Raw genomic sequence first — 25,717 nt, forward strand, 5'->3', positions numbered from 1 at the left:
GGCCTGGATTAACCCTCAGTTCCCAGGCAGGGCAGTTGAGCACGCACCAGCAGCCCCCCCATCAGTTTCCCCCGCCCATGGCTCCTGCCCGCCTGTGGAGCCCGCCAATCAGCGCCTCCCCCTCCCTTCCCGCACCTCCTGCCCGGCGTGAGCAGCTGTTTCGGGGTGCGCAGGCGGCTGGGGGGGCGAGGGGGGAGGAGCGAGGACATGGCAGGCTCGGGGGCGGGGCCTTGGCGAAAGGGGCGGGGCAGGGGTGGGGCCTGGGGCAGAGCCAGGGGCTGAGCACCCCCTGGCACAACGGAAAGTCGGCGCCCGTGGTCCCCCCAGGTCACAGTGGGCAGCGACCAGCACAGGGTCCTGCCTTTGGGCCCCTCCGCGGGCCCACGCTGTGTTTACGGCTGCACCAGCCTTGGTTAAAGGTCTCAGGAGGTTTGGCCCCCGGGTGGCTGGTGTGGAGTCCGGGCAGGATCCCTGCAGCCCTTTGAGCAGAGAGCGAACCAGGCTCTGGCCCTGGCATGAGACGCTCCCACCCCCACGGGCGGGAGCAGGGCTGGGCCGAAGGCGCTGAGGGGTGCACCCGGGCTGGGGACCCGGAGAGCTGCGTGCGGGGGGCCGCAGGAGCTCACAGGGGCAGCTGGGCGTTGCACGGGCGGGGAGACGAGTGGGCCGAGGCCGGGCAGGGGCCTGAGCTCCAGCCGCTGTGGCACCCGCAGCCCCGGGCTGGAGAGCGAGAGGGGAGATCAGGGACCAGCTGCCTGCCATGGCCGGCCTCCGCCGTGGGGACCGGGAGGAGCGGCTCCGCTTCGCGGCTGCTGCTCCCGACCCCGGCCCGAGGGCGAGCACTGCCTGGCTCCCGGGCCGGGCTCCAACGTAGGGACCGGCCCCGTCGGGGGGCCAACCCGTCTGCCCCTGCGCCTCGATTTCCCCAGCCACTCCTCCAGGGACCAACCGCCCCCCCCCCGCTGTGCCCCGATTTCCCCACCAGCCCCTCAGTCCAGGGTAGGGTTGCCAACTTTCGAATTGCACAAAACTGATCACCCTAGCTCCACCCCTTCTCCGAGGCCACACCCCTGCCCCGTCCCTTTCCCAGAGGCCCCCCCCCACGCACTACATTCCCCCTCACTCAGTGGCTCGCTCTCCCCCACCCTGACTCACTTTCACTGGGCTGGTCCGTGGGTTGGTAATACGGGAGGGGATGAGGGCTCTGGCTGGGGGTGCAGGCTCTGGGGTGGGGCTGGAGATGAGAGGTTTGGGGTGCAGGAGGGGGCTCCAAGTTTGGGGGAGCTCAGGGCTAGGGCAGGGGGTTGGGGTGTGGGAGAGAGTACGGACTCTGGGCTAGGGGTGCAGGCTCTGGGGTGGGGCTGGAGATGAGAGGTTTGGGGTGCAGGAGGGGGCTCTGGGTTTGGGGGGCTCAGGGCTGGGGCAGGGGGTTGGGGTGTGGGAGGGAGTACGGACTCTGGGCTAGGGGTGCAGGCTCTGGGGTGGGGCCAGGGATGAGGACTTAGGGGTGCAGGAGGGGGCTCTGGGTTTGGGGGGCTCAGGGCTGGGGCAGGGGGTTGCAGCTCGGGCTTCCTTTGGGCAGCTCCCGGTCAGAGGCACAGCGGGGGCGCTAGGGCAGCTCCCGGGCGGGGTGGGGGGCAGGAGACCCCACATGCTGCTCTCGCCTGTGGGCACCGTCCCCCCAGCTCCTATTGGACAGTTTCCGGCCCATGGGAGAGAGAGCTGCTGCTGAGGGCGGGGGCAGCGCACGGAGCCCCGTGGCCCCCCTGCCTAGGAGCCGGACCTGCTGGCGGCTTCTGGGGCGCAGCGCCAGGACAGGTAGACACTAGCCTGCCTTAGACCCGCAGCACTGCCGACCGGACTTTTAACGACCCGGTGCTGACCAGAGCCACCAGGGTCCCTTTGCCAGCGACTGACTGTGAGGATGTGACGCAGCAGGGAGGGGGAGCGTTGACCTGGGAATGTGGCAGGGGGGTTTCACTGGGGAGGGGAGACCTGAGAGCCTGTCCCCTGAGCCGGGAGGGGGAGGAGTCACCTCTGCCCGGGAATGTGGACGGAGGCGGCAGGAGGGGGCCTGCTGGGGGGGTTTAGTTTCAGTTTGGGGCTGGGTGGAGGAACGCAGGGAACCCCAGGGCCGGGGTCTGAGCTCCCTGCCCCCCAGAAGGACGTGACTGAGGGGTCCTGGGTGTACCCACAAGCTCTGTTGTGGACTGTGTCCCCGTTGTCCAATAAACCTTCCGTTTTACTGGCTGGCTGAGAGTCTCAGGGAATCCCAGGAAGAGGGGTGCAGGGCCTGGACTCCCCCACACTCCGTGACACTGACCCTCTCTGCCCTGCTGTGCCCCCATTTTCCCCTGCCCCTTACTCCAGGGACACCCTCCCCCCCCAGCTCTGTCCTGATTTCCCCAGCCTCTCGCTTCAGGGACTGATCGCTGCCATGCCCCCTTGTGCCCCGATTCGGCAGCCTCTGGATCAGCTCCTCCCAGCCAGGCAGGTGAGTCCTGGGGGTGGGGGTCCAGAGCAAGCAATGGAGTGGGGCGGACAGGTGGGATGGGGGGCGGGCCTCGGAGAAGGGGCGGGGCCAGGCTGTTCAGTTTTCAGGGATTAGCAAATTGGCAACCCTAGATGGGGTTAAACCCCCCACGTGCTCCCCAAGCCCCAGAGTCCAGCACGGAGCTGCCTCCCCTCTGGGTGCTGGGAGGGGCGCAGGGGGCTGTTCTGGGGTGACCCCCAGCCAGCACGGGACGGGACGGGGGCTGAGCCCCATCACCATTCCTGGGGGGACCCAGCCCCCTCCGACCCCAGGGGATTCACCCCCAGCCCAGCGGGGAGGGGGTTATGGGTTGGGGGGCCTGGGCCCTTCCCCTGGCTGATCCGACTCGGTGGGTGTCTGCGTGTGACGGGATCAGTAACTGTAAACTCTTATGTCTGCCGTGTTACAAAAAGTGAGTGAAAAGGAAAGTGAAAGGGAATTCGCTGGGAGCCCTGCCAGCCCCGGAGAAGGAGACAGGGAAGCTGGGGGACAGAGGGCAGGGACCATGGGGCTGGGGGCTCTCCTCCTCCCCCTCCTCTTCCTCGGGGTGGCCGGTAAGTCCAGACCCTCTGGTGTCTCTGCGGGGAGGGCAGAGCAGGGCCCCAGGGCTCCCCGACAGAGTAAAGTCCCGGGGATGGGCCCTGGGTACAGGTGGGTCAGTCACTGCCCAGCTCTGCCCAGCCTCAGCTGCCAAGTCTGCCTGGAGCCCGTGTGAATGCCCCTGGGTGTGACAGGAGCCGGGGGAGGGATGGGGGAGCCGCGGGGGATCCCGGGGGCAGGAGAGGGGGGTCGGGGTCTGAGCGAAGGTACGGGTACACTGCGTTCTCACACAGGGCACTGGGAACCTGCTGCCCCCCAATATCTTGGTGTCTCTCCGGGCACAACCTCTCAGCGATGACTCGGCCAGTCACCTCCTCACCTTGCCCTGGGGACAGGAGCTTGGGAACAGCCAGGCCAGAGCATCCCAGCGCCCCTCTCGTCTGGGTCCTGCCTCCCACAGCAGCTGGCCCCCGACATTGGGACAGGAACATCCATTGACTGACCTGCCCCTAGACAAACCCCCCCCCCCCCCGCCGCCCCATGACGGCTCCATTTGGGGCTGGCTCAGGCTCAGAAGGAAGCGGGGGGGTTAGAGCCCTTCTGCCGTAGCCCAGCAGGGAGTGCGCGTGTAGACAGGGGGGTGTTTATTACGCTGTATCGTCTAACCCGGCTCCGAGCCAGCTCTGCCCCAGGACTGTGCCCCCAGTGGGGTGAGCCAGGCTCGTGCAGACAGGGCCAGGGAGATCGCTCGAGGGGCGTGAACAGGGCTGGAGCGAATGTGGGAAGAAGCCCAGAGCTATTTGCAAAACCTCCCTTTGACGCCTTGTCCTGGCTCTGAGGGAGCCTGTGTGGGACGGGTTGGGAAGGAGAACGGGGGGGCAGGTGCCTAGTCACTGACACACCCAGGGGAGCCAGAGCACAGCCGGCACCTGCCCCAGGTACCCCACCACCCCCTCTTCCCTGCGGGAACCGATCCCCTCACTGGCTCGTCCATCCCCAGGCAGCGACCTCCCCCCGGCACGGCCCAGCCCTGCCCAGAGCCCCAGAGCGTGATTTTCTCTTTCCCTGTGCAGGTTCCCGGCTGCAGATAGTCACAGATCCCTCCTCCCGGGCCCTGCTGGGCTCTGGGGCGCTGCTGAAATGTCGGTTCGACGTCGGGGGGCCAGTCGATCTGCGCTTCCTGCGGGTTCAGTGGTTTCTGTTTGAGGAGAGGATTGCGCACTACGGCCAGGGCAGGGGACAATCCCAGCCCGGAGCGAGCGTGTCGGAGCAGGAGTTGGAGACGGGGGACGCCTCCCTGTCGCTCTCCAGGGTGACGGTGTCGGATGAGGGGCCGTATAAATGTGTGGTTGGTTACGGTACGGAGCAGCTGCAGGGAGAGACGACCCTCCGTGTGCTCGGTAAGGACAGGAGAAGAGCTCGGACGTTCCCCGGCTGGGAACTCGGGACTGGCTGTTCCTGCTTTGGTCCCACAGTCCCGCAGGTGGGAGGAGCGGGTGGGGTGAGGACTCGTCTACTCGTCTTCAGGGTTGCTCTGGTTTAACGAAAGGTGTGAATTGAAACCGAGTTCAGTAACCCAACACCAGCCCCCCAGTGCGGGCTGTGACCGGTGTCCAGCCGTTCAGGGCACGCTGAGAAGCATCAGGTTTAAGGGAAGGTGAAACAGCGAAAGCTAAACCCGCGACAGGGTGTGTGTAGACGGGCAGGCGCGGGTGTGAACCCTGGCCCGGGCAGAGAGAGGCAGGGGTGGATTTCAGACACAGCCGGCTCTCCCACCGGCCGGCGTGACTGTGACGCTGGCAGACCGGGGCCAGCTCGTGCCAGGTCCCCGTGTCTCAGCTGAACGCTGGCAGAGACGGCGCTGGAATCGGCCTGGCTCACCTGTGGGGTGATATCGGCAGGACAGTGAGTCCAGATCGGTCAGCAGCTGGGTCACCACCTGCCCTGCACCCTGGGGTGCCTCCCAGCGCTTCCTGCTGCAGCTCCCACCCCGGGCTCCTGAGAACCAGACCCACAGCCTGCAGGTCCCACCCTGAGTGTCTGTGTGTAGCCACAGCCCTGGGCCAGCAGCTCTGACCCCGCAGCCTGTCAGCAAAGCCCAGCCACGCTCTGGCTGCCTCCAGACGTGGTCACTTACTTACAACACGCTCTCCGTCCCCCATGTTCCCCCAGTAGTCTGTGTCCTGCACTGTCCAGCCCTCTCCTGGGCAGCCCCGACAGCTTAGGTCCGTCGCCCCTCGACAGGGACCGAGCTACAACAGTCTGCTGCCGTACAGGGAGTTACCCCAACCATTCCCAACACTGGATTCGTTTTAAATAAAGGGTAACCAAGATTATTTAACGACAACGAGAGAGATTTTAAGTGAGTACAAGTCTGAGGTGCTAAAGTCAGAAATGGCGACAAGAGAAATAAAGATAAAACGTTTTCTGAACGTAACAAACTAGACTTGGTTCAAGGTGAGGTTCTTCCCACTGGTTCCCCGTAACACTGCTGCCCAAATTCCCAGGCCAGGATCGGCTCCCAATGTCTGGAGGCTGTTTCTTTTGTCTGCTTAGGTCAGACAGAGAGAGCTGGGTCGGGAACAAGAGCTTGGGGTGTTTGTGCCCCTCACGTGTATAGTTCAGTCACCCTTTGAGAGGCACTTCCCTGAGGGTCACCCCTGGTTAACGTTCAGACAGTAAAGAAGGTGACGTGTCTGGTGGGGAGGGGGGTGCATGTTGTTTCTTCTTACCTCTGTTTGCAGGTTTTCCCTTGTCTCCCGTCTTCCCCCCTCTCGCTGTCTGAGGACCCTGTTTAGACCTTATATGTAAATGGAGGTAAACACACGTTCCTTTGTTAAAGACCTGCCTGTCTAGTCCTGTCTCATCGGGGCTACGTGGGCTGGAACGTGGCAACCAGCCTTATTTGGGGGATCCAGAACTTTGCATGTAATGTTGCTACACACATTTCACCAGGATATTATTGACCAGTGAGTTCTTAGTTTCCATATGACCCCCGCCCAGGCATATCCTGGACAAAGATTATTGCAGTGGGTCTGGGGTGTGAATACAGGGGTGCTTTCCATCACCGATCGGTATTAGAAATCTCAGGAAGTGTTTGGTGTTTGGACTCTGTCCCATGCTTGAATCATAGAATCATAGAATCATAGAATATCAGGGTTGGAAGGGACCTCAGGAGGTATCTAGTCCAACCCCCTGCTCAAAGCAGGACCAACCCCAAGTAAATCATCCCAGCCACGGCTTTGTCAAGCCTGATCTCAAAAACCTCTAAGGAAGGAGATTCCACCACCTCCGTAGGTAACGCATTCCAGTGCTTCACCACACTCCAAGTGAAAAAGTTTTTCCTAATATCCAACCTAAATCTCCCCCACTGCAACTTGAGACCATTACTCCTCGTTCTGTCCTCTTCTACCACTGAGAATAGTCTAGAACCATCCTCTCTGGAACCACCTCTCAGGTAGTTGAAAGCAGCTATCAAATCCCCCCTCATTCTTCTCTTCTGCAGACTAAACAATCCCAGTTCCCTCAGCCTCTCCTCGTAAGTCATGTGTTCCAGACCCCTAATCATTTTTGTTGCCCTTCGCTGGACTCTCTCCAATTTATCCACATCCTTCTTGTAGTGTGGGGCCCAAAACTGGACACAGTACTCCAGAGGAGGCCTCACCAATGTTGAATAGAGGGGGACGATCACGTCCCTCAATCTGCTCGCTATGCCCCTACTTATACATCCCAAAATGCCATTGGCCTTCTTGGCAACAAGGGCACACTGCTGACTCATATCCAGCTTCTCGTCCACTGTCACCCCTAGGTCCTTTTCCGCAGAACTGCTGCCTAGCCATTCGGTCCCTAGTCTGCAGCGGTGCATTGGGTTCTTCCATCCTAAGTGCAGGACCCTGTACTTATCCTTATTGAACCTCATCAGATTTCTTTCGGCCCAATCCTCCAATTTGTCTAGGTCCCTCTGTATCCTATCCCTGCCCTCCAGCGTATCAACCACTCCTCCCAGTTTAGTATCATCCGCAAATTTGCTGAGAGTGCAATCCACACCATCCTCCAGATCATTTATGAAGATATTGAACAAAACCGGCCCCAGGACCGACCCCTGGGGCACTCCACTTGACACCGGCTGCCAACTAGACATGGAGCCATTGATCACTACCCGTTGAGCCCGACAATCTAGCCAGCTTTCTACCCACCTTATAGTGCATTCATCCAGCCCGTACTTCTTTAACTTGCTGACAAGAATACTGTGGGAGCTTGTGAGTTGCCGCCTGCATTAATCTCACATGGAAGTGCTGTGTCCCGTATTGTGATGTGACGCTGGAGTGGGTCCAGTGTGAGCCTCTGTGGCCGTAGGAGTCGCCGGAGAGGGACATTAGTGGGAAGAGCTGCTTTTACACAGACATTGTCATGGCCCTCCTGAAAGAGGAGACCCATCGATACCAGACAGGGCAGGGTTGGATCTCGCAGCTGGAAACTCCTTACACCTGGACTGAGAAACCATCCACAAAAGGACTAACGACTCTTCCTGTGGTTCTGCTCCCCGCCCCATCAGCGGAGTTTGCAGCTCAGAGCACATGGTCGGAGGGGGATAAAACCCCCCAGACTAAAGGAACTAAGGCCTGGGCTACACTGAAACGTTAGACTGACCCAGCTGTGTCACTCGGGGTGTGAGAAATAATGCCCGGTGCAGACAGCGCTAGGTCGATGGACAAATTCTTCTGTCCACGTAGCGACCGCCTCTAGGGGAGGTGGGTTAACTACAGCGATGGGAGAACCCCTCCTGTCACCACAGGCAGTGTCCACATTACAGAGCAACCGCGGAGCTGCAGGGGGGCTCTTGGCGCTGGGCGTGCGGCAGGTCAGACGAGAGGATCATAATGGTCCCTTCTGGCCACAAAATCTATGAATCCTGCCTCCGGATGTAATTCCTCTAGGGGGGATCCAGCTGCCCAAAGTGCACACAGACAGCTGAGTGCCAGGTTCGGCTGGCCGCTCTCTTCCTGCTCCGAATAGACGTGAGCCCGGGAAATTGTACCCCAGCCCCCTCCTGACCTGCCTGGCACGGACACCTTCTGTACTACGGACCCTCAATCACCGTGTCTGAAGCAGCTTCCTACATCCGACTGGGGTAGAACCTCCACGGAGACCGGGGTGTTTCGTGCCCCACAGTACTGAACGGGGTGTATCTGTGTATCTTACACTCAGATTGGCGCATGGGGGTAACCCAGAATATCACTCATTCGTCCGGACACAGCTCAATGGCTGTCTCTCTCGTTCCAGGTGCTCCCAGAGTCTCCATCCCCCGGAAAGCAGGGGTGTTAAACGCAGCCAGCGCCTTCCCCTGCCATGTGCGGGGATTCTACCCCGCGGACGTCACCGTCACGTGGCTGAGAGATGGGCGGGTTCTGACCGATGTCACCCCGTCTGCCCCCCAGAGGAACCCGGACGGGACCTTTAACCTCACCCTGACCTACACCTTCACCCCCACCGCGAGCGACTCCGGCAGCCTCTTCTGCCGTGTCAGCCACGCGGCTCTGGCTCAGCCCCTGCGGGAGGGGTTCCCCCTGGCGGTCACAGGTGAGGGGGGCTGGGCTCCCAGCTGCGTGTTGTGTGCTGAAGGGTGCAGTGCGTTGAGTCTGACAGGGGACCCCAGCAGAGACCCAGGATGGGGATGGGGGGTGGGATGCTGGAGCCCCCAGGGCTGAAAGGGCCCAGTACCGTAGTGGGGGCCGGCAGGAGGCCGGAGGAGGGCTCAGGTCTGACTGTGGCTTTATAACAGAAATGCCAGGGCAGCCGGCACCCTGTGACCCCCAGCTCCCGCCCTCCCCCACACTCCGCAGCCCCCAGGCTGGGGAGAGAACAAGACTCTAATTCTGCCTGACAAAATACTGACTCGTTGTTGTTGGGACCTGGGTACTGTGTCACTCTGTACCTTGGGGGAGCATCCTGTAACCCCCATAAAGCAGGCCTGGTGAGGTGTCAGGGGAAAGGTTATGACCTGCTGAAAGTCATTTCTCTACCCATAGATGTGCGTCATGAATGCAGTTATGAGATTGTGTGTTACGGTTGTCACTGAAACATGCTGTAAGTTGGGGAATCAGCCAGATATTAGCTCCCCCTGAGGCAACAGCAAGGAAAGTCACCAGCGCCCGGGCGGGTGTCAAACAACCACCAGCAGCCATTGTCCAGCCAGGGAGCTAGGTGTCACGGAGTCCCTGGGCGATGCTCTGGAACTGCTCCCCATGAAGCCAGTCAGGACTCTGGGGCAGTCGCCTTTCTGTGAGCAGCCTGTCTGCAGGACACACAGCTCACCCGGCTCCACCTTCCTGGGTCTGACATCGGAGCATTCAGCATCCTCTGCCCCTCCGTGCGCTTCCCCCAGCGAGTCCGCTCAGGCGGGGCTCCTGGGGAAGCCAGAGGGTCCTGCACCCCAACTTCACAGTCAGACGGGACTCTCAGCCAGCCAGTAAAACAGAAGGTTTATTAGACGACAGGAACATGGTCTAAAACAGAGCTTGCAGGTGCAGAGAACGGGACCCCTCAGCTGGGTCCATTCTGGGGGGCAGTGAGCCAGACAACCACGTCTGCTCTTCACTCCATGTCCCAGCCAGCCCCAAATTGAAACTCCCTCCAGCCCCTCCTCCCCTGGGCTTTGTTCCTTTCCCGGGCCAGGTGGTCACCTGATTCCTTTGTTCTCCCACCCTTTAGCTCTCACCTTGCAGGGGGGGAAGGGCCCAGGCCATCAGTTGCCAGGAAACAGGGTGTTGGCCATTCTCTGTGTCCAGACTCCTGCACACACCGGCCCTCTAGGGCTCTGCAAGGATCATACACCCTTACCCCACCCCCTAGATACTTAAGAACTGCCTAGAGGAAACTGAGGCACCCCCACACTATTCAGAGGAAACATTAAGAACAGTCCCACTTCGTCACATCTCTCCCCCCTTCGAGATCGAACTGAGCGGGGTCACTTTAGCCGGTGACCTGGGGAAGTTCGAAGCCACCAACGTTCCCATGGATGCCCCAGCATCTCTCCCATTCCTTGGGAGGAGTTACACCAGGCCCTTCCAGTTTCACGCCCTCCCTTAGGTCAGGGGTGGCCGATAGCACTCGCAGGCCGCATGTGGGAAGGTTTATGCAGCCCATGCCCTTTGGCCACCCCAAGAATGTCTCCCCATTGACCATCACCTTCTGCTCCCACTGGAGGTCTGAGGGGCCTGGCCCCAGGAAACTCCACACAGACATATAGGTTGGGGTCAGGAGTGGGAGCCTGTCCACATCCCCAACCATCTGGCTGACGGAGTCTATGGCCTTAGGACCCAGCAAGGGAGCTAGACACCGGGGCTTTTCCGCAGGGTCCCCCTGGTTCAAATCTCCAGCCTGCTCAAAGGCAGTGAGGTGGGCATCCACATCCTCCCCCTCCTTAACCAGGGGCAGCAATTTAGTCTCGAGGTTCCCTGCGGAACTGGCCCCCCGGGATCTATCCCCACTCACCCCTGGGGGGTCCCCTAGGCCTCTCCACTCCCCCACCGCCAGTTCATCCTGCTGCTGCTTCTGCAGCTCTTTCTCGGGCTCTCGCTGTCTCCCACGGTCCTCTTGCTCTCTCAGACTCAGCTCCAATCCCGTCCGTCTCGATCCCCCGATGGGGAACCCGATCGTGAAGACCCCCGTCTGGTCGGGGACAGGAGTCTTGGGGATGCCTGGCTCCCACTCCAGCTGCTCCCTGATCCTGCTATAGCCCCATTGGGGGTCAGGAATCTGTCCCTTAGAGCGGTCATCCTCCTCCAGCTGCTCGATTAACTCTGCTTTGGTGAACTTTCCAACGCTCAACCCTCTCTCTTTGCACAGGGTTACAATGTCCTTCTTAAGGAGAAGGTGACAGGCCATCACTCCGCCCTTCCCAAGTTGTTGTGGACTCACAGGCCCGTGTGTTCTCAGCTCCCCACGGTTTCCAGGGAGAACCCCTAGTGTGCCAGCCCTTCTCGAGGTCACCACCTCTTTGCCAGGGTCGAGCTGCAGACTCCTCCGCCCCTTGGACTGCTCGCTGCAATCCCCAGGGGAACCCTGTTACTGCACAGTCCTTCTCGCTGGTCACACACTCCCAGGGGTTAACCGCCCCCCGAAACCGCTCCTCTCCGAGCCTTCAGCAGGCCTGGTCCTCGGCAATCCCCCTTCGTGTTACTGCTCCCCAGTCACTTACTGCAGGAAGCACCATCCACGGGGTGCAGTACATCCCACCGCTGCCACCAGTTGTCACGGAGTCCCTGGGCGATGCTCTGGAACTGCTCCCCATGAAGCCAGTCAGGACTCTGGGGCAGTCGCCTTTCTGTGAGCAGCCTGTCTGCAGGACACACAGCTCAGCCGGCTTCCACCTTCCTGGGTCTGGCCTCGGAGCATTCAGCATCCTCTGCCCCTCCGTGCGCTTCCCCCCAGCGAGTCCACTCAGGCGGGGCTCCTGGGGAAGCCAGAGGGTCCTGCACCCCAACTCCGCAGTCAGACGTGACTCTCAGCCAGCCAGTAAAACAGAAGGTTTATTAGACGACAGGAACATGGTCTAACACAGAGCTTGCAGGTGCAGAGAACGGGACCCCTCAGCTGGGTCCATTTTGGGGGGCAGTGAGCCAGACAACCCCGTCTGCACTTCACTCCATGTCCCAGCCAGCCCCAAACTGAAAACCCCCTCCAGCCCCTCCTCCTCTGGGCTTTGTTCCTTTCCTGGGCCAGGAGGTCACCGGATTCCTTTGTTCTCCAACCCTTTAGCTCTCACCTTGCAGGGGGGGAAGGGCCCAGGCCATCAGTTGAAAGGAAACAGGGTGTCGGCCATTCTCTGTGTCCAGACCCCTGCACACACCTGCCCTCTAGGGCTCTGCAAGGATCATACACCCTTACCCCACCCCCTAGATACTTAAGAACTGCCTAGAGGAAACTGAGGCACCCCCACACTATTCAGAGGAAACATTAAGAACAGTCCCACTTCGTCACACTAGGATGCAGTGACTCGCCTGCAGGAGGCCCTGTGAGGATGTCACTCAGCAGGGAGGGGGGGTGTTGACCTGGGACTGTGTCCTGGGGATGGGAGACCTGAGAGCCTGTCACCTGAGCCGGGAGGAGGAGGGGGAGGTAACACCTCTGCCCAGGAATGTGGACGGAGGCTGCAGCAGGGAACCTGCTGGGGGGGTTTAGTTTCAGTTTGGGGCTGGGTGGAGGAACGCAGGGAACCCCAGGGCTGGGGTCTGAGCTCCCTGCTCCTCCAGAAGGACTTGACTGAGGGGTCCTGGGTGTACCCACAAGCTCTGTTTTGGACTGTGTTCCTGTGGTGCAATAAACCTTCCGTTTTACTGGCTGGCTGAGAGTCTCAGGGAATCCCAGGAAGAGGGGTGCAGGGCCTGGACTCCCCCACACTCCGTGACAAGGGGGAAGCCACATGCGTCCAGGTGGGAGGGTGGTTGAGACCAACTCCTGCCCTGCGGCTGGAGGCAACGCCGCATCGGGAAGGGAGGGGGGCGTGATGCCTGCCAGGGAGAGAACTGTCCAGGCTGTTAGCTGCCAGCAGGTCGCAGCTGAACCAGAGACAGACCCGGCTCCAGGGAGCAGAGAGCAATGTGGCCCAGAGGAGAGCCCAGAGAAGGGGCAGGGGATCTCAGAAACCACGGAGGTGGGTGAGGATTCCTGTGACTCTGTAACACAGGGAAGCAGGGTGCTTCCAAGTGTGGGAGGGGCTGAGACTAGCTCCTTTCCCTCAGAAGACAACATGCCCTCAGGCGCAGGGGCAGGAGAGGTGTGGCCAGGGATTAAGGAAACTCTCCCAGTTGTTAGCTGGCAGAGTTCTGCAGATGAACAAGGGATAGATCCCTTCCTAGGGAGCACAGAGAAATGTGTCTTAGAGGGGGCCCCCCAGGAGGGAACTGGGGAAGGAATAGTGGGGGTACAGGGATGTCTCCTCACTGGTCACTTGGGAGAGGATGCCCAGGACTGAATGGGTGAGTCATCTGATCAGCCCGTGGCCCAGGGTTTGAGAAGGGACTGTCTGTCCGACCTCCTGGAGGGGAGCAGTCACACCGCTGACTTCTCAGGGACAGAGGAAGGGGTGGCAGAGGGTACCCCGATCCCGGTCCCAGCTTTTCAGGATGCTGTGTCTGATATGTTTTTGGAAAGTAGTTCAGGTCACCAGCTGCTAGGGTATCCATTCTCCAGGCCATTTGCTGGCCCTCTGTAACCACAAACTCCCTCTCCCACCACCTTGTGTCATGGCGTCCCCGGGCGATCCTCGGGAACTGCTCCCTATGAAGCCAGGCGGGACTCTGGGGGAGCCTCCTCTCTAGGAGCAGCCTGTGAGAGTCCAGGGGAAGCCTACATGCCCCCAAAGGGCCCTGCAGCCCAACTCCGCAGTCAGCCGCGACCCCCAGCCAGCGTGTGACACAGGAGGGTTATTGGTTGTTGGGAGCACAGCATGGAACAGAGCTTGTTAGCACGGAAATTAGAAGCATTCGGGAAAGTCCGTCTTGGGGGGATCCAGAGCCCAGGGCTGTGGGCTTCCCCCCACACCCCCGAGTCCCACACCAGGAGACTGACTACCTTCCAGCAGCCCAGCCTCCGTCATGCCCAGCTGCCCTGCCTCCGGGCTTTGTCTCTTTCCTGGGCAAACCGGTCACCTGCTCTCTTTGTTCTCCAACCCCTCCGGCTGGCTCCTTGCAGAGGATGGGCCCAGCCATCAGTTGCCAGGATACAGAGTGTCGGATGTTCTCTGTGCCCAGGCTGCCAGTCGCAGTCACACCTGCCCGCTCGGGGTCTCTGCAGCGACCACACACCCTTGTCCCACCACCTAGATACTTGAGTAACACGCAGGGGAAACTGAGGCACACGCCGCATTCTGACAAAACATTAAGAACATTCATCAGAGACGCGCACCGCTGACACAAGGCGTGTAGCATGCATGTGCAAAAGCAACGTAATGACTGTGTTAGCTGTACGTGGATGTAATTTAGGTCAAGTTAATTGTATAGTGTAGACTTGCCCTCAGAACATATCTGACAGCCCCGCAGGCAAGTAACCAAACCATCCTGTGAGCCACAGAGCCCAGCAAATCTCCGCGGCCCTGTGGGGTTACACCCCCTGTGGAGGCTGGTGTCACCTGGGTTTCCGCTTGCTGTTCCTGTCCCTTGGTCTGTCTGTCCCAGGCTAGGGCAGAGCTCCTGTGTCTCCAAAGGCCAGTTCTTATCCCCGCCTCCTGTCCCCTGGGTCCATTGTCCTCCCGCAGAGCCCTGGTGGGTTCACCCGCTCTGCCTGCTGGAATTGCCCGGGGGCAGGTGTCAGCTGTTCAGTCCTCAGGGCTCCCTTTGTCTTTGTGGACCCACCGGTTTCAGCCAGTCGTGTAATGACCCATTCATTTCTCCCCGCCACCCCTCCAGGCAGTTATGTGACACAAACACCTCAGGTCTCCTGCTTTGCCCCTGGAGCAGCTTTTTACCCAGCTGTGCCCACTGGGTAACAGTGCAAAGTACCCAGGGAAACTGAGGCACGCATTGGACTCATAAATATAGTACAGAAAATTCCCACTTCGGCACAGAGGCACAAATGATCAGAGCTGATTAACTAAGGAATAACCTGACATAGGCCTGGCCAGAGTTCCCCAAAGCTCAGGTCAGATCCACACTCCGGGACGGCAGCTCCTGAGACCTTCACTGAAACTTCGTTCCCACCCTGCTGTCTCCCGGCAGTCGCTGCCTGGAGGGAGCCCCAGGACTTTTCTACGGCAGAATTGCCCATCCCGCCCCATGTCCTGCTGGGCTCTGGGGTGCTGCTGCTGGGCAGCCAGCTGCTGTCAGGGGCGAGAGACCTGGAGTATCCAGCAGCTCCCTGGCGTTTGTGGGGCAGAGCCAGCAGCAGGCGGGGAGCAGAGGGGAGCTGTTGATCCCAGACTGATCACTGTGGAGAAGGAGCTACGGGGCAGGAACAGCTCCCTGCCGATCTCCTACAGGGCAGGATCGGTCAGGGGCCGCACAAATGTGTCCTTGGCCCAGCCAGGCCAACGGGCCTTTCGCTCCTGCAGGATCCCAGGGAGCTCAGACCGACCAGGGCAGTTTGACTCTCGGTGCATCAGATTCCAACACTCCCTCTCTCCCTTATTTCCAGCCACTCCGAGGATCTCCGTCCCGCAGCGATCGGGAACGATCTTTAGAGCGAGCTCCTTCCCCTGCCACGTGTGGGGATTCTACCCCAGGGACATCGCCGTCGCCTGGCTGAGAGACGGGCGGATTCGGACTGAATCCACATATTCTACCCCCGAGGGGAACCCGGACGGGACCTTTCACCTCACCCTGACCTACACCTTCACCCCCACGGCTTGGGCCAGAGGCAGCATCTTAACCTGCCGCGTCACCCACTCGGCTCTGGCTCAGCCCCTGCGGGAGGAGTTCGCCCTGACTTTCTCCTGTAAGCCTCTGTCCAGGGGGAAGGGTTTCCTTGGGGACCCCTCACCTCTGATCAGTCACTGTTCAGGGGAGACGCTTCCCTCGTCACACTGCAGGAGATGGGGAGATGCTGGAGCCCTCGGGGCTGATGCAGTGGGGCCAGTATCTGGGGGCTTAAGCTCTCAGGGCTCTAAGGGGCTGGTACAGTGGGGCCAGTATTGGGGGGCTGGGTCCCTCAGGGCTGGGGGGCTGGTACAGCAGGGTCAGTATCGGGGGGCTGGAGCCCTCTGCGCTACAGGGGGCCAGTGGCAGTAGGAACTTTAGTGGACTGAAGGGGAATTTTGTCTCCCCTCCCCACTTTTACTGGGGGAGGGGGCTCTGCAGTTACATCACAGCCATGCACACTGGCCAGTGGTTGGGGCCCCAGGGGTGGGACCACGCATAGGGGCCAGGTCTCGTGGTGAAGGGGGGTCAGGCCCACCTCAGCCCCCCAGGAAGTGGCTGGTGCCGCTGAGAGGGGCTGCGCTTTGAGGTGAGGGAGATTTATCAGCTCCCGCGGCCGGCTCCACTCTGCTCCTGCCCGAGGCTTGCAGGGTGGGGGGACAGCACGGCCCCCGCCCCCAAATTACTGCCATGTTAAACAGTGCACAGGCCATGCCCCCTCCTGGCGCTGAAGCTGGTAACACAGCCTGACGCTCGCTCTCTCATGGCGCAGGGTTGACAGGTGACATCGTCGTACTTGTCTCAGGGATGCTCATCCTCTTGGCTTTCCTATTGCTGTTCGCATACCGGGTCTCTCAAGGGAAGACCTACCAGACAGGTAACAGACGTCAGTCCCGTTGTCACGGGGGGGCTACGTGGCCTCAGAGTTAGCTCAGAGTCTGGGTAGGGTTGAGGTGACAGAGACAAAGCTTGGGGTCACTCCCAGGGGCTATGGGGTGCTGAAGTGGCCTGTCGGGGGCTGGAGTGCCCTGTAAGGTGGGAAACTGAGGCACACGTCCACCCAATTTAGGCTTAATCAATTTTTCACCTTTATAGATTTTCAGACAGAATCGTTATTTTTCGTTTCTGACCACATGCATCTGGTAGATAAACTAGATCAGACGGAACGGGTAGGGGCCCAAGTACCAAGTGCCGGGGCACCGGGAAGCTCTCCACTGTCTGAAGGTCGTCTCAGTCTCTGGAGCGTGTTCTCCAGTTTATGCCCGTGCTCACTTGTCTTTTTGTTCCTTTCCAGTTATGACGTTCCCTTCTGTTGCTATCCGGACCAGTGATCTGCTAGGTTACTCCAATCCTTGACCCTGGGAGCCAGCCTTAACCTGCTCTGCTGTGAGGACCCCCACTCCTGGGCTGGTCACGCTCAGCCTCTGGCTTGTCAGCTGCTCCTTGGATGGTGCAACCGAATGACACTAGTCCATATCTCCGGCCCCAGACACAACCCTGGGAACCTCCGTCTTGCAGTGTCCCGTTATGACAAAGTCCCGAGCCTGTATTGGTGGGTCCCGCGCTCCTGGGCAGATTCAGTGGCCTCAGAAACTCGATAAGGCCCCAAGGTGACCTCCCTTTCTCAGTGTAGCGGCCAGCGTCATAGCCTCCGGAGTTACTTTTGTCACCGGGCAGTATGGGAGATGGGAAGGGGGATTACCCCACAGTCTCTGGTACTCCCTAGAGCTCAGTAGGCGCAATTCGGCCTCCTGCCTGGACCGAGTCCTGCTTCCCTTCTCCAGGGGATCTCTGTAGAGTATGGGGGGAGTTTGGTCTGTGCTCACATTGCTAAGGCAATTGGTTGGTATATTATTCTCAAGCCTCCCCAGGAAAGGGGGTGAAAGGGCTTGGGGGGATATTTTGGGGTGGGATAGGGCTCCAAGTGGCCTCTCCCTGAATGTTTGTGTAAATCACTTGGTGGTGGCAGCAATGGACCGTCCAAGGACAAGAAGGGATTTGTGTTTTGGGGAAGTTTTTAACCTAAGCTGGTAGCAATAAGCCTAGGGGGTCTTTCATGCAGGTCCCCACATCTGTACCCCAGAGCTCAGAGTGGGGAGGGAACCCTGACAGGGGTGCTGGGTGTTCCCCCGAGGTACAGAGTGTCACACTAGTTACACCTTGACCCAAACTGTCACCGGCTGGTTTTCTCTCTCCAGTCTGGGCTAGTCGAAGTCATTACCCTTACATCAGCGGTTGCTTGTACCATTCCACAGACACCACCCGAAACCATCCACATTAAACGAACAAAGCCCAGTCGATAGTTATCCCATTCAGCATCTTTCGGTACCACGCTTCAGTACATATGGAACATCCCAAATTATTCATTGGCGTCACCTTTACTAACTAAGGGGGGAGCATCTTGTAACCCCCGTATTCCTCAGCTGTATATAATTGTGATATTGCATATAAAGCATGATGTGACAAAGTGGGACTGTTCTTAATGTTTCCTCTGAATAGTGTGGGGGTGCCTCAGTTTCCCCTAGGCAGTTCTTAAGTCTCTAGGGGGTGGGGTAAGGGTGTATGATCATTGCAGAGCCCTAGACGGCAGGTGTGTGCAGGGGTCTGGACACAGAGAATGGCCGACACCCTGTTTCCTGGCCACTGATGGCCTGGGCCCTTCCCCCCTGCAAGGTGAGAGCTAAAGGGTTGGAGAACAAAGGAATCCGGTGACCTCCTGGCCCGGGAAAGGAACAAAGCCCAGAGGAGGAGGGGCTGGGGGAAGTTTCAGTTTGGGGCTGGCTGAGACATGGAGTGAAGTGCAGACGTGGTTGTCTGGCTCACTGCCCCCAAAATGGACCCAGCTGAGGGGTCCTGTTCTCTGCACCTACAAGCTCTGTGTTAGACCACGTTCCTGTCGTCTAATAAACCTCTGTTTTACTGGCTGGCTGAGAGTCACGTCTGACTGTGGAGTTGGGGGGGGCAGGACCCTCTGGCTTCCCCAGGACCCCGCCTGGGCAGACTCGCTGTGGGAAGCGCACGGAGGGGCAGAGGATGCTGAATGCTCTGCGGTCAGACCCAGGAAGGTGGAAGCCGGGTGAGCTGTGTGTCCTGCAGACAGGCTGCTCACAGAAAGGAGACTTCCCCAGAGTCCTGCCTGGCTTCGTAGGGAGCAGTTCCAGAGCATCGCCCAGGGCCTCCATGACAATGTGAGGTATCAGGGGAAAGGTTATGATCTGCTGAAAGTCATTTCTCTATCCATAGATGTGTATCATTAATGCATATGAAGTTATGAGATTGTGTGGTACGGTTGTCACTAAAACATACTGTAAGTTGGGGAATCAGCCAGATATTAGCTCCCCCGAGGCAACAGCAAGAAAGTAACCAGCATCCAGGCTGGGTGTCAATCAACCCATCAGCAGCCATTGTCCAGCAAGGGAGCTACAATGCAATGACTCACCTGCATGAGGCTACACCAGAGGAATTGCTCAACCTGGCCTGGAGACTCAGCAATGCCCCACAGACATGCCTGGACTTGTGCTCTCCAAGCACGTGGGGCTGAGGGTATAAAACAGACACAGGGGCCCCATGCTGGGCCTTCCTCCTTCCCCCACCTACGCTGCAAGCAACAAGGACATTCTGAAGACTCCAACTGAGGGGACTGGCCCAGATTTCAAGGGTGAAATCTGTATACTAGGATCCGCAATATCCAGTGGGGTGAGAAAAACTGCTTAATCTAGATGTTGGGCAGTCTAATCGGGTTGAGAGCTTAGGCTGCGTGCTGATATTTTATTTGATTTTGGTAACGAACTCTGACTTTTTGCCTCTCATTTAATATCACTTAAAATCTATCTTTTGTAGTCAAAAAATTGTTTAATGGTTTATCCTTACCAGTGAGTTTGTATAAAGCGTGTGGTAAATCTGCTCAGGTTTGCAAAGGCTGGTGTACATCCGCTTTCCATTGATAAAGTGGGGAACCAATTAATAAATCTGCATTGCTTGTCTTGAGCAGTTCAAGACGGTATATTCCTGAGGTACAAGTCTGGGAGCTGGGGGGATTTGGCTGGTGCCTTTCTCGGTGTGATTCAGGAGTGGCTCTGGAAGCATTCATGCAATCTAGCTGGGCGTTGGGACTCCACATGTGGTTGTGCTGAGTGATCGCAGCACCTGGAGGGGTTTGCTGCTGGTCACTAGCAAGGCATTGTGAGAGACGGCCCAGACTGGAGAGAGTTCGGGGGCACAGCGGTCCCACAGTCCCGGGCTGCACCCCGGGGATCCCGTCACTTACCCCAGGAACTGTGTACAACAGACACCTCTCCGAGACAGCACTACGCAATGGGAACTGTCTGACCCAGGGCACAGCAAAAGAGCTTTCCAGCAAGTGGGGAGAAGATAGAAAAGGGGGAAATAACATCATGTGTCACCCTTCCTCTCTCTACAACACCACACCTGGAAACCCCTGAGGGGCAAGGACTGAATGGGGGGAATTGATGGTCCCAGGCTAAAGGGATTTCTAGTCTGTGTATGAAAACCTGGAAAACCAAGGCAGCTTGTGCCTTAAGAATCTGCCAGCCTGTTTATCACTCAGGTTGAGAATTTGCTAATTTATATCCTACCTCTCTAGTGTGTTCAGCTCAGTTTGCAGTTTTATTTATTTGCTAGATAATCTGCTTTGAGCTGTTTGCTACCACTTATAATCACTTAAAATCTATCCTTTTGTAGTTAATACACTTATTTTATGTTTTAAGCCACACCAGTGTGCGTTTGACTAAGGTGTCTGGGGAAAATCTCAGCTTGGTTACCACAAGTGTGCATGGTTCTCGTCCCATTGAGGGTGAGGCAGACTGGGTGTTAAACCCATGTACTGGCCAGATTTGACCAGGGCAGGACGGTCCTGCTCTGGGGTCCTAGGCTGTGTCAAAGTTTGACTCAGACTCACAATTTATCAGACCACTCTGTTTTATTAGCAAAGCTGCTCTGCTAATACATTTAGAAGTGAGCCCCCCGAGTGGGGCTTGTGTCTCTTAATTTTTATACAGCTTGCTGGAGAACAAGTTACAGAGAAGTTACAGACAAAAGAAGAAAAAGATTTTAGTCACCACCCGTCGAGATCCCTGAGACCAGTCACGTATCTTCAATTACCTGCCACCCTTAACAATCTCCTTTAACAGCTTCCAGTTAACTTAACTAATTGCCCTTCACACCTTCCATTCTGATGCCTGCTTCTTAGACGTGCTGGCTCTATCTTAATTACTTCTCCATTCAAAAGCTATCTGTCCCTAGGTGTGCTCCCTCAGATACTTTGTAACATGTTTTGGCATGCCCTCTCATACACAATGTATCCAGCATGTCCCCTTATACAAGGCTATACTTATACAATGTTATACTTCCACAGCTGGGAGGCTGCGTGTGGCTGCAGCTGGGTGTGTCCCGACCTGTGTGAATGCTGGTGAAAGTGCGGCTGGGGGGCTTTGCAGCTTGTCACAGCAGCACAGTGTGAGAGGGAGCCCAGGCTGGTGGTCAGGGGGCTCTGTGGTACCCTAGTTCCAGGTCGCTCCCCGGGGGAAAACTCGTCACAGTGGGAAAAGGTTATTTACTCTCTGCAGAGACCCAGCTGTAAAGATGTGATTGACGCCAGCTGGCTGGGGCCTGGGCCCCCATGTCCATGGAGAGTCTGAGAAGACAATGACCACACCGTTTACCTGGACATTTGGTACCTAGCAACTAATGACCATGGATGGCGCAGCTCACTGCAGGAAGCCAGCCGGGTTTGACTAGCTGGAGAACAAAGGACTGAGGAGGGGCGGGCACGGGGGGGGGGTAGTTAATTGTGGGCTGCTGGAAGATGGAGACTCTCCTGAACTGGGACAAAGGAGGGGTCAGGGGGCGCTGGGCTGACCAAGATGGACCCTGCTGTAACTTTCTGTTGTCTGTGCTAACCAAGAACTTTCTGCACGGTGTCCCAGACAGCTAATAAACCCAGCTGCTCTCACAGTCCTGTGGGGTGTCCCTGCAGCTGCTGGGGGTGGGTGCGGTGCTCCCGTGGGGGCACAGGTCTCCCCCAGGTGCCCTCAGTGCCGGGAGCTCATGGTGTGAAGCGGGGACTGAAGGCTCGGAGGTTCGCTCCCAGGAGGTGTGAAGCCCAAGGGCCGACCCTAGTGACAGAGTGAGACCCCAAGGGAGGCGGGCACACGGAGGGGGTCCAGCCAGGGACTGCTCCAGGACACCAGACCTATGGACAGCAGGGGGACTGGAACAGTGCGTATGGGGGGGGAGGCTGAGAGCAGTAAACCCTGCATATGATGGAAAGGCACTTCAAGCCAGGGGGTGCGGTAGCAGCCCCAGCACCCCCCGTTCCAGCACCGATGGTGGACAGGAGCACTGGGAGCTCCCCAGAAGTGGGTGGGCCTGCCCCCCACTCTGCCTCAAGGCCCCGCCCACCACTCTGCCTCGTCCCCCCAGGCTCCGCCCTCACTCCACCCTCGCTCCGCCTCTTCCCCCGAAGCCGTGCCCGCTGCTCGCGCCTCTCTGCTCCCTCCCGCTGTCGCTCATCCTTAAGGCTGGACTACAGTGATGGGGCCATGGTCCTCTGGGCCCCCCCCTTCCAGCGTCCCTCCCCGCGGATCCGTGACACTCTGCTCTAAAGTGTAGTGAGGAGCCGTGGGCGAGGCCTCAGCGTGGCTGCGTCAGATTCCGAGCAAAAGATCAAAGACCTAAAGCCGGAATCTGGACGTGCTTCGATGCCCAGGTTCCCGGGAGTGTCAGTTCTTGGCCTGTGTGAGCAAGCGGGGATTTCCCCTTGTTATGTTGTATGTGAGCCTATGTGAGTCTTACTGTTTTGCATGAAGGCTGTGTGTGCCTCAGTTTCCCTGAGTATTGCACCAATGTCTAGGTGGTGGGAATAAGGGGGTGTGACTTTTACGGAGGCTGCTCCAGCTGCCTGCAGGGATGCTATGGCCGCCCCTTCGTAACCAGAGACCCAGGAGGGGGATGCAATCAGGTGACTCTGGCCCAGGAAGCGAGACAAAGGCCAGAGGAGGAGCAAGGGGCAGGGCAGGGGCCAGTCAGCTGGAAGGAGTCAGTCTCGGCTGGCTTGGGGCACAGGGCGGGACCAGAGCCCTGGCTCTGCGTTCCCCTCCCCGCAAGATGGACTTGGCTGAAAGTCACTGATTTCTGTGCTAACAAGCTCTGCCCTACGCTGTGTTCCTGTCGTCTAATAAACTTTCTGTTTTACCGGTGGCTGAGAGTCACGTCTGACTGCGGAGTTGGGAGGCAGGACACCCTGGCTTCCCCAGGACCCTGCCTGGGCGGACTCGCTGGGGGAAGCGCACGGAGGGGCAGAGGAGGCTGAAGGCTCCGAGGTCAGACCCAGGAAGGTCAAAGCTGTGGAAGCTTCTTGCCCTGGCGACAGTCTGCTCAGAGAGAGGAGGCTCCCCCAGAGTCCTGCCTGGCTTCATAGGGAGCAGTTCCAGAGCATCGCCCGGGGACTCCGTGGCAACTGGTGGTAGCGGTGGGATGTACTGCACCCCGTGGACAGAGCATCCTGCAGTAAATGACTGGGGAGCAGTAAAATGAAGGGGGATTAGCGAGAGACAGGCGTGCTGAAGGCTCCGAGAGGTGCGGTTCCAGGAGGTGGAGGGGCTTATCCCCTGAGAGAGAGTGGACCCCCAAGAAGGGCTGTCACACTGAAGGGGGCTCTCCTCAGGGACCATACGGGGCCAAGAATGAGTCCGTGACACAGGACAAAGGGGGCTGCCAGTCATGAGAAAACCCCTCGTTAACACCTGAGATTGGGCCCAGACAAGGAAGGAGTCTAGTCTTTGAAAGAAGCTTATTGGAACATCTCTGAGGGTGAGATTTATCTGTAATCAGTTTCTTAATGTATTAGGCTTAGACTTGAGTGTTTTGTTTTATTTTGCTTTTTGACTTACTTTGTTCTGGCTGTTATTACTTGAAACCACTTCAATCCTACTTTTTATAATTTTTTAATACCTGGGGGAGCAAACAGCTGTGCATCTCTCTCTATCAGTGATATAGAGGGTGGACAATTTCTGCGTTTACCCTGTATAAGCTTTATACAGAGTAAAACGGATTGATTTGGGGTTTGGGTCCTATTGGGAGCTGGGTGTCTGGTTGCTGGAGACAGGTGACCTGCTGAGTGGTTTTCCGTGAAGTCTGCAGCTTTGGGGGCACGGTTCAGACCCTGGATCTGTGTTTGCAGCAGACTGGCATGTCTGGCTCAACAAGGCAGGGTTCTGGAGTCCCAAGCTGGCAGGGAAAACGGGCTCAGAGGTTATTTTGGCATGTCAGGTGACAGTCCCAAGCGGGGCTCTGTGACTGAACCCGTCACAGGGTGACCCCACGGAGACTCCCACGTTCTCCCTGGCCTGTTCTGTCCACGCCTCCTGTCTGTCAAGCCCCCTCCCAGCCAGGTAAGGGGCAGCAGCTCCCCCCACAGTGGGCACAGGGGGCCATCGCTCTCTGAGGGCTCCTGCAGACACCACTGCCTGGGGCAGAGTGCAAAGGGGGGGGTGCAGCCCCTGGCCCAGTGCACCCTGGGTTTGGTGGAGAGGGAGAGGTGCATTCGGGGAGCTCCCTCCCCAGTCCCTGGGGAGCAGACAGGGTGTCCCCTGAGGCCCAGTGCAGCCAGCCTGGCCCGGGACCCCCACAGTCAAGGGGACATGAGGGTAACCAGAGACACCCTCGTCTCCGTGGGGTGTGCAGCATTTCCTCCCTCTTGTGCTGCAGGGCTAAGCACATGCTGGTGGCCTGGGCACCGCCGAGGTATGTGTTGGCTACAGGGCAACGGTACGTCCCGATTTGGCCAGGACAGTCCCTTTTGTAAGCCCTGTCTCGGTTGTCCTGACTTTTGGCAGAAGGAGGCAGTTGTCCTGTTTGCTTTGGCTGACTTGCTCAGTTGGGACAAATGCCCAGTTTTGTCAAAAAATGTGGGGTACGGAGGAACCCGGGGGGAGGGGGCGAGCGACGATGCCAGCCCTGCGTGGGGGGAGGGGAGATGGCTCCGGCTAGCCCCACGCGGTGCCCCGTTTTCCCTTTGGTTCACCCTAGCTACGGCCCGTCATACTGGGCAACTGCTCGGCCGTGCTCCGGCCTGCACCTGGCATCCCCACCTCTGCTCACCACGGCACCACGGCCCGGCACCTCCTTCCCTAGCAGGTGAAGGGGCCCGGTGCCGCCGGGGGGCTCTGGGGCAGGCAGACCCAGCGCGGGCTTCAGCACAGCCCGAAACCTGCCCACCCTGGCAGGGGGCCACCCCGGGACGGGGCCCAGTGGGGATTCGGGGGACGTGGGGGGGTGAAGCCCCAGGGCAAAGTGGCTGTGGGGAGAAGACTTGGACCCAGTCCCTGCACCCCCCCAGGGGCCGGAGCCACCGGGGATAAGGACACGCGGCCGGCAGCAGGACACAGGGTGTGTGACGAGCGTTTTATTCCTTATCCGTGTGCTGCAGCTGGCAACGCGCTGGGCAGGGATCACACACCGCTCAGCCCCCTCCCGACACGCCGAACAACAGCCCCCCATGGACGCCCCCACCCCGCTGTCCCCGCCCAGCTCGCTACCCGGGGTCTCCCAGCGGCTCAGCCAGCAGGGCAGGGACACAGACCCCCCCACGGACGCCCAGCCGTCAGCCCCTGTACCCAGCCGGCCTCCCCCATCTGACGTCCGGCCCCCGGCGTCCCCAGCGGCTCAAGTCACCCCAGAGCCCCATAGGGGAGACGGGGCCTGTGTCCCCATGTGCACGCAGGATCCCGGCCCCCCGGAGTGGTGGTCACGCCCTGCAGACGCGAAGCCGTTGCCACGAGGTGGGTGTCCCCGTCCGTCTGCGGGGATCCCAGCTCCATGGCTGCGGGAGCTGTGCCCGGGGACGCTGCCAGGGGGGACGACCGGCCCCTGACCCGCGGGCTCACGGCTGCGCCGTCCGCTTGGTGCTCGCAGCCTCTGCCCGGGGCGGGCGCTACTCGGCCTCCGGGCTGCCCAGACACCTCTTCACCTTGGCAGCCAGCCGGGCCAGGTGCCCCTGCAGCTCGCTGGCCAAGCGGACGCAGCCCCCGATCGCCTCCTCCAGCTGCCGCAGCCGTGGGGCGCCCCCGCCCAAGGGGCAGGCGTCGGGGGGCGCCGACGGGTCTGCAACAACAGCACGGCACCGCGTCAGGGTCGCTGCGAGGTCCCGGCCCCACGGCAGCCTGCCCCACTCCAGCTATGGCCTCAGCCGCGGGCAGGGGCGCTGGCAAGGCGGGTGCGGACATTATGAGTAGTGGGGCAGGTGGGAACTCCCCAGCAGGGGGCGCCGTGG

General features: G+C 59.3%; 1 protein-coding gene across 1 annotated transcript; it reads left to right on the forward strand.

Moving 5' to 3' along the window:
• Positions 1-2,737: 2,737 nt before the first annotated feature.
• LOC311514204 (signal-regulatory protein beta-1-like) lies at positions 2,738-17,893 on the forward strand. The gene is made up of 6 exons (XM_084652608.1): positions 2,738-3,087; positions 4,147-4,473; positions 8,357-8,653; positions 15,206-15,505; positions 16,199-16,303; positions 16,721-17,893. Exons 1-6 carry the CDS (start codon positions 2,925-2,927, stop codon positions 16,780-16,782), a joined length of 1,254 nt encoding a protein of 417 aa, XP_084508734.1. The 5' UTR covers positions 2,738-2,924; the 3' UTR covers positions 16,783-17,893.
• Positions 17,894-25,717: the final 7,824 nt, after the last annotated feature.

Source organism: Lepidochelys olivacea (genome assembly GCF_965140295.1).
Source record: "Lepidochelys olivacea isolate rLepOli2 genome assembly, contig: Scaffold_29, whole genome shotgun sequence".
Classification (NCBI taxonomy): domain Eukaryota; kingdom Metazoa; phylum Chordata; order Testudines; family Cheloniidae; genus Lepidochelys; species Lepidochelys olivacea.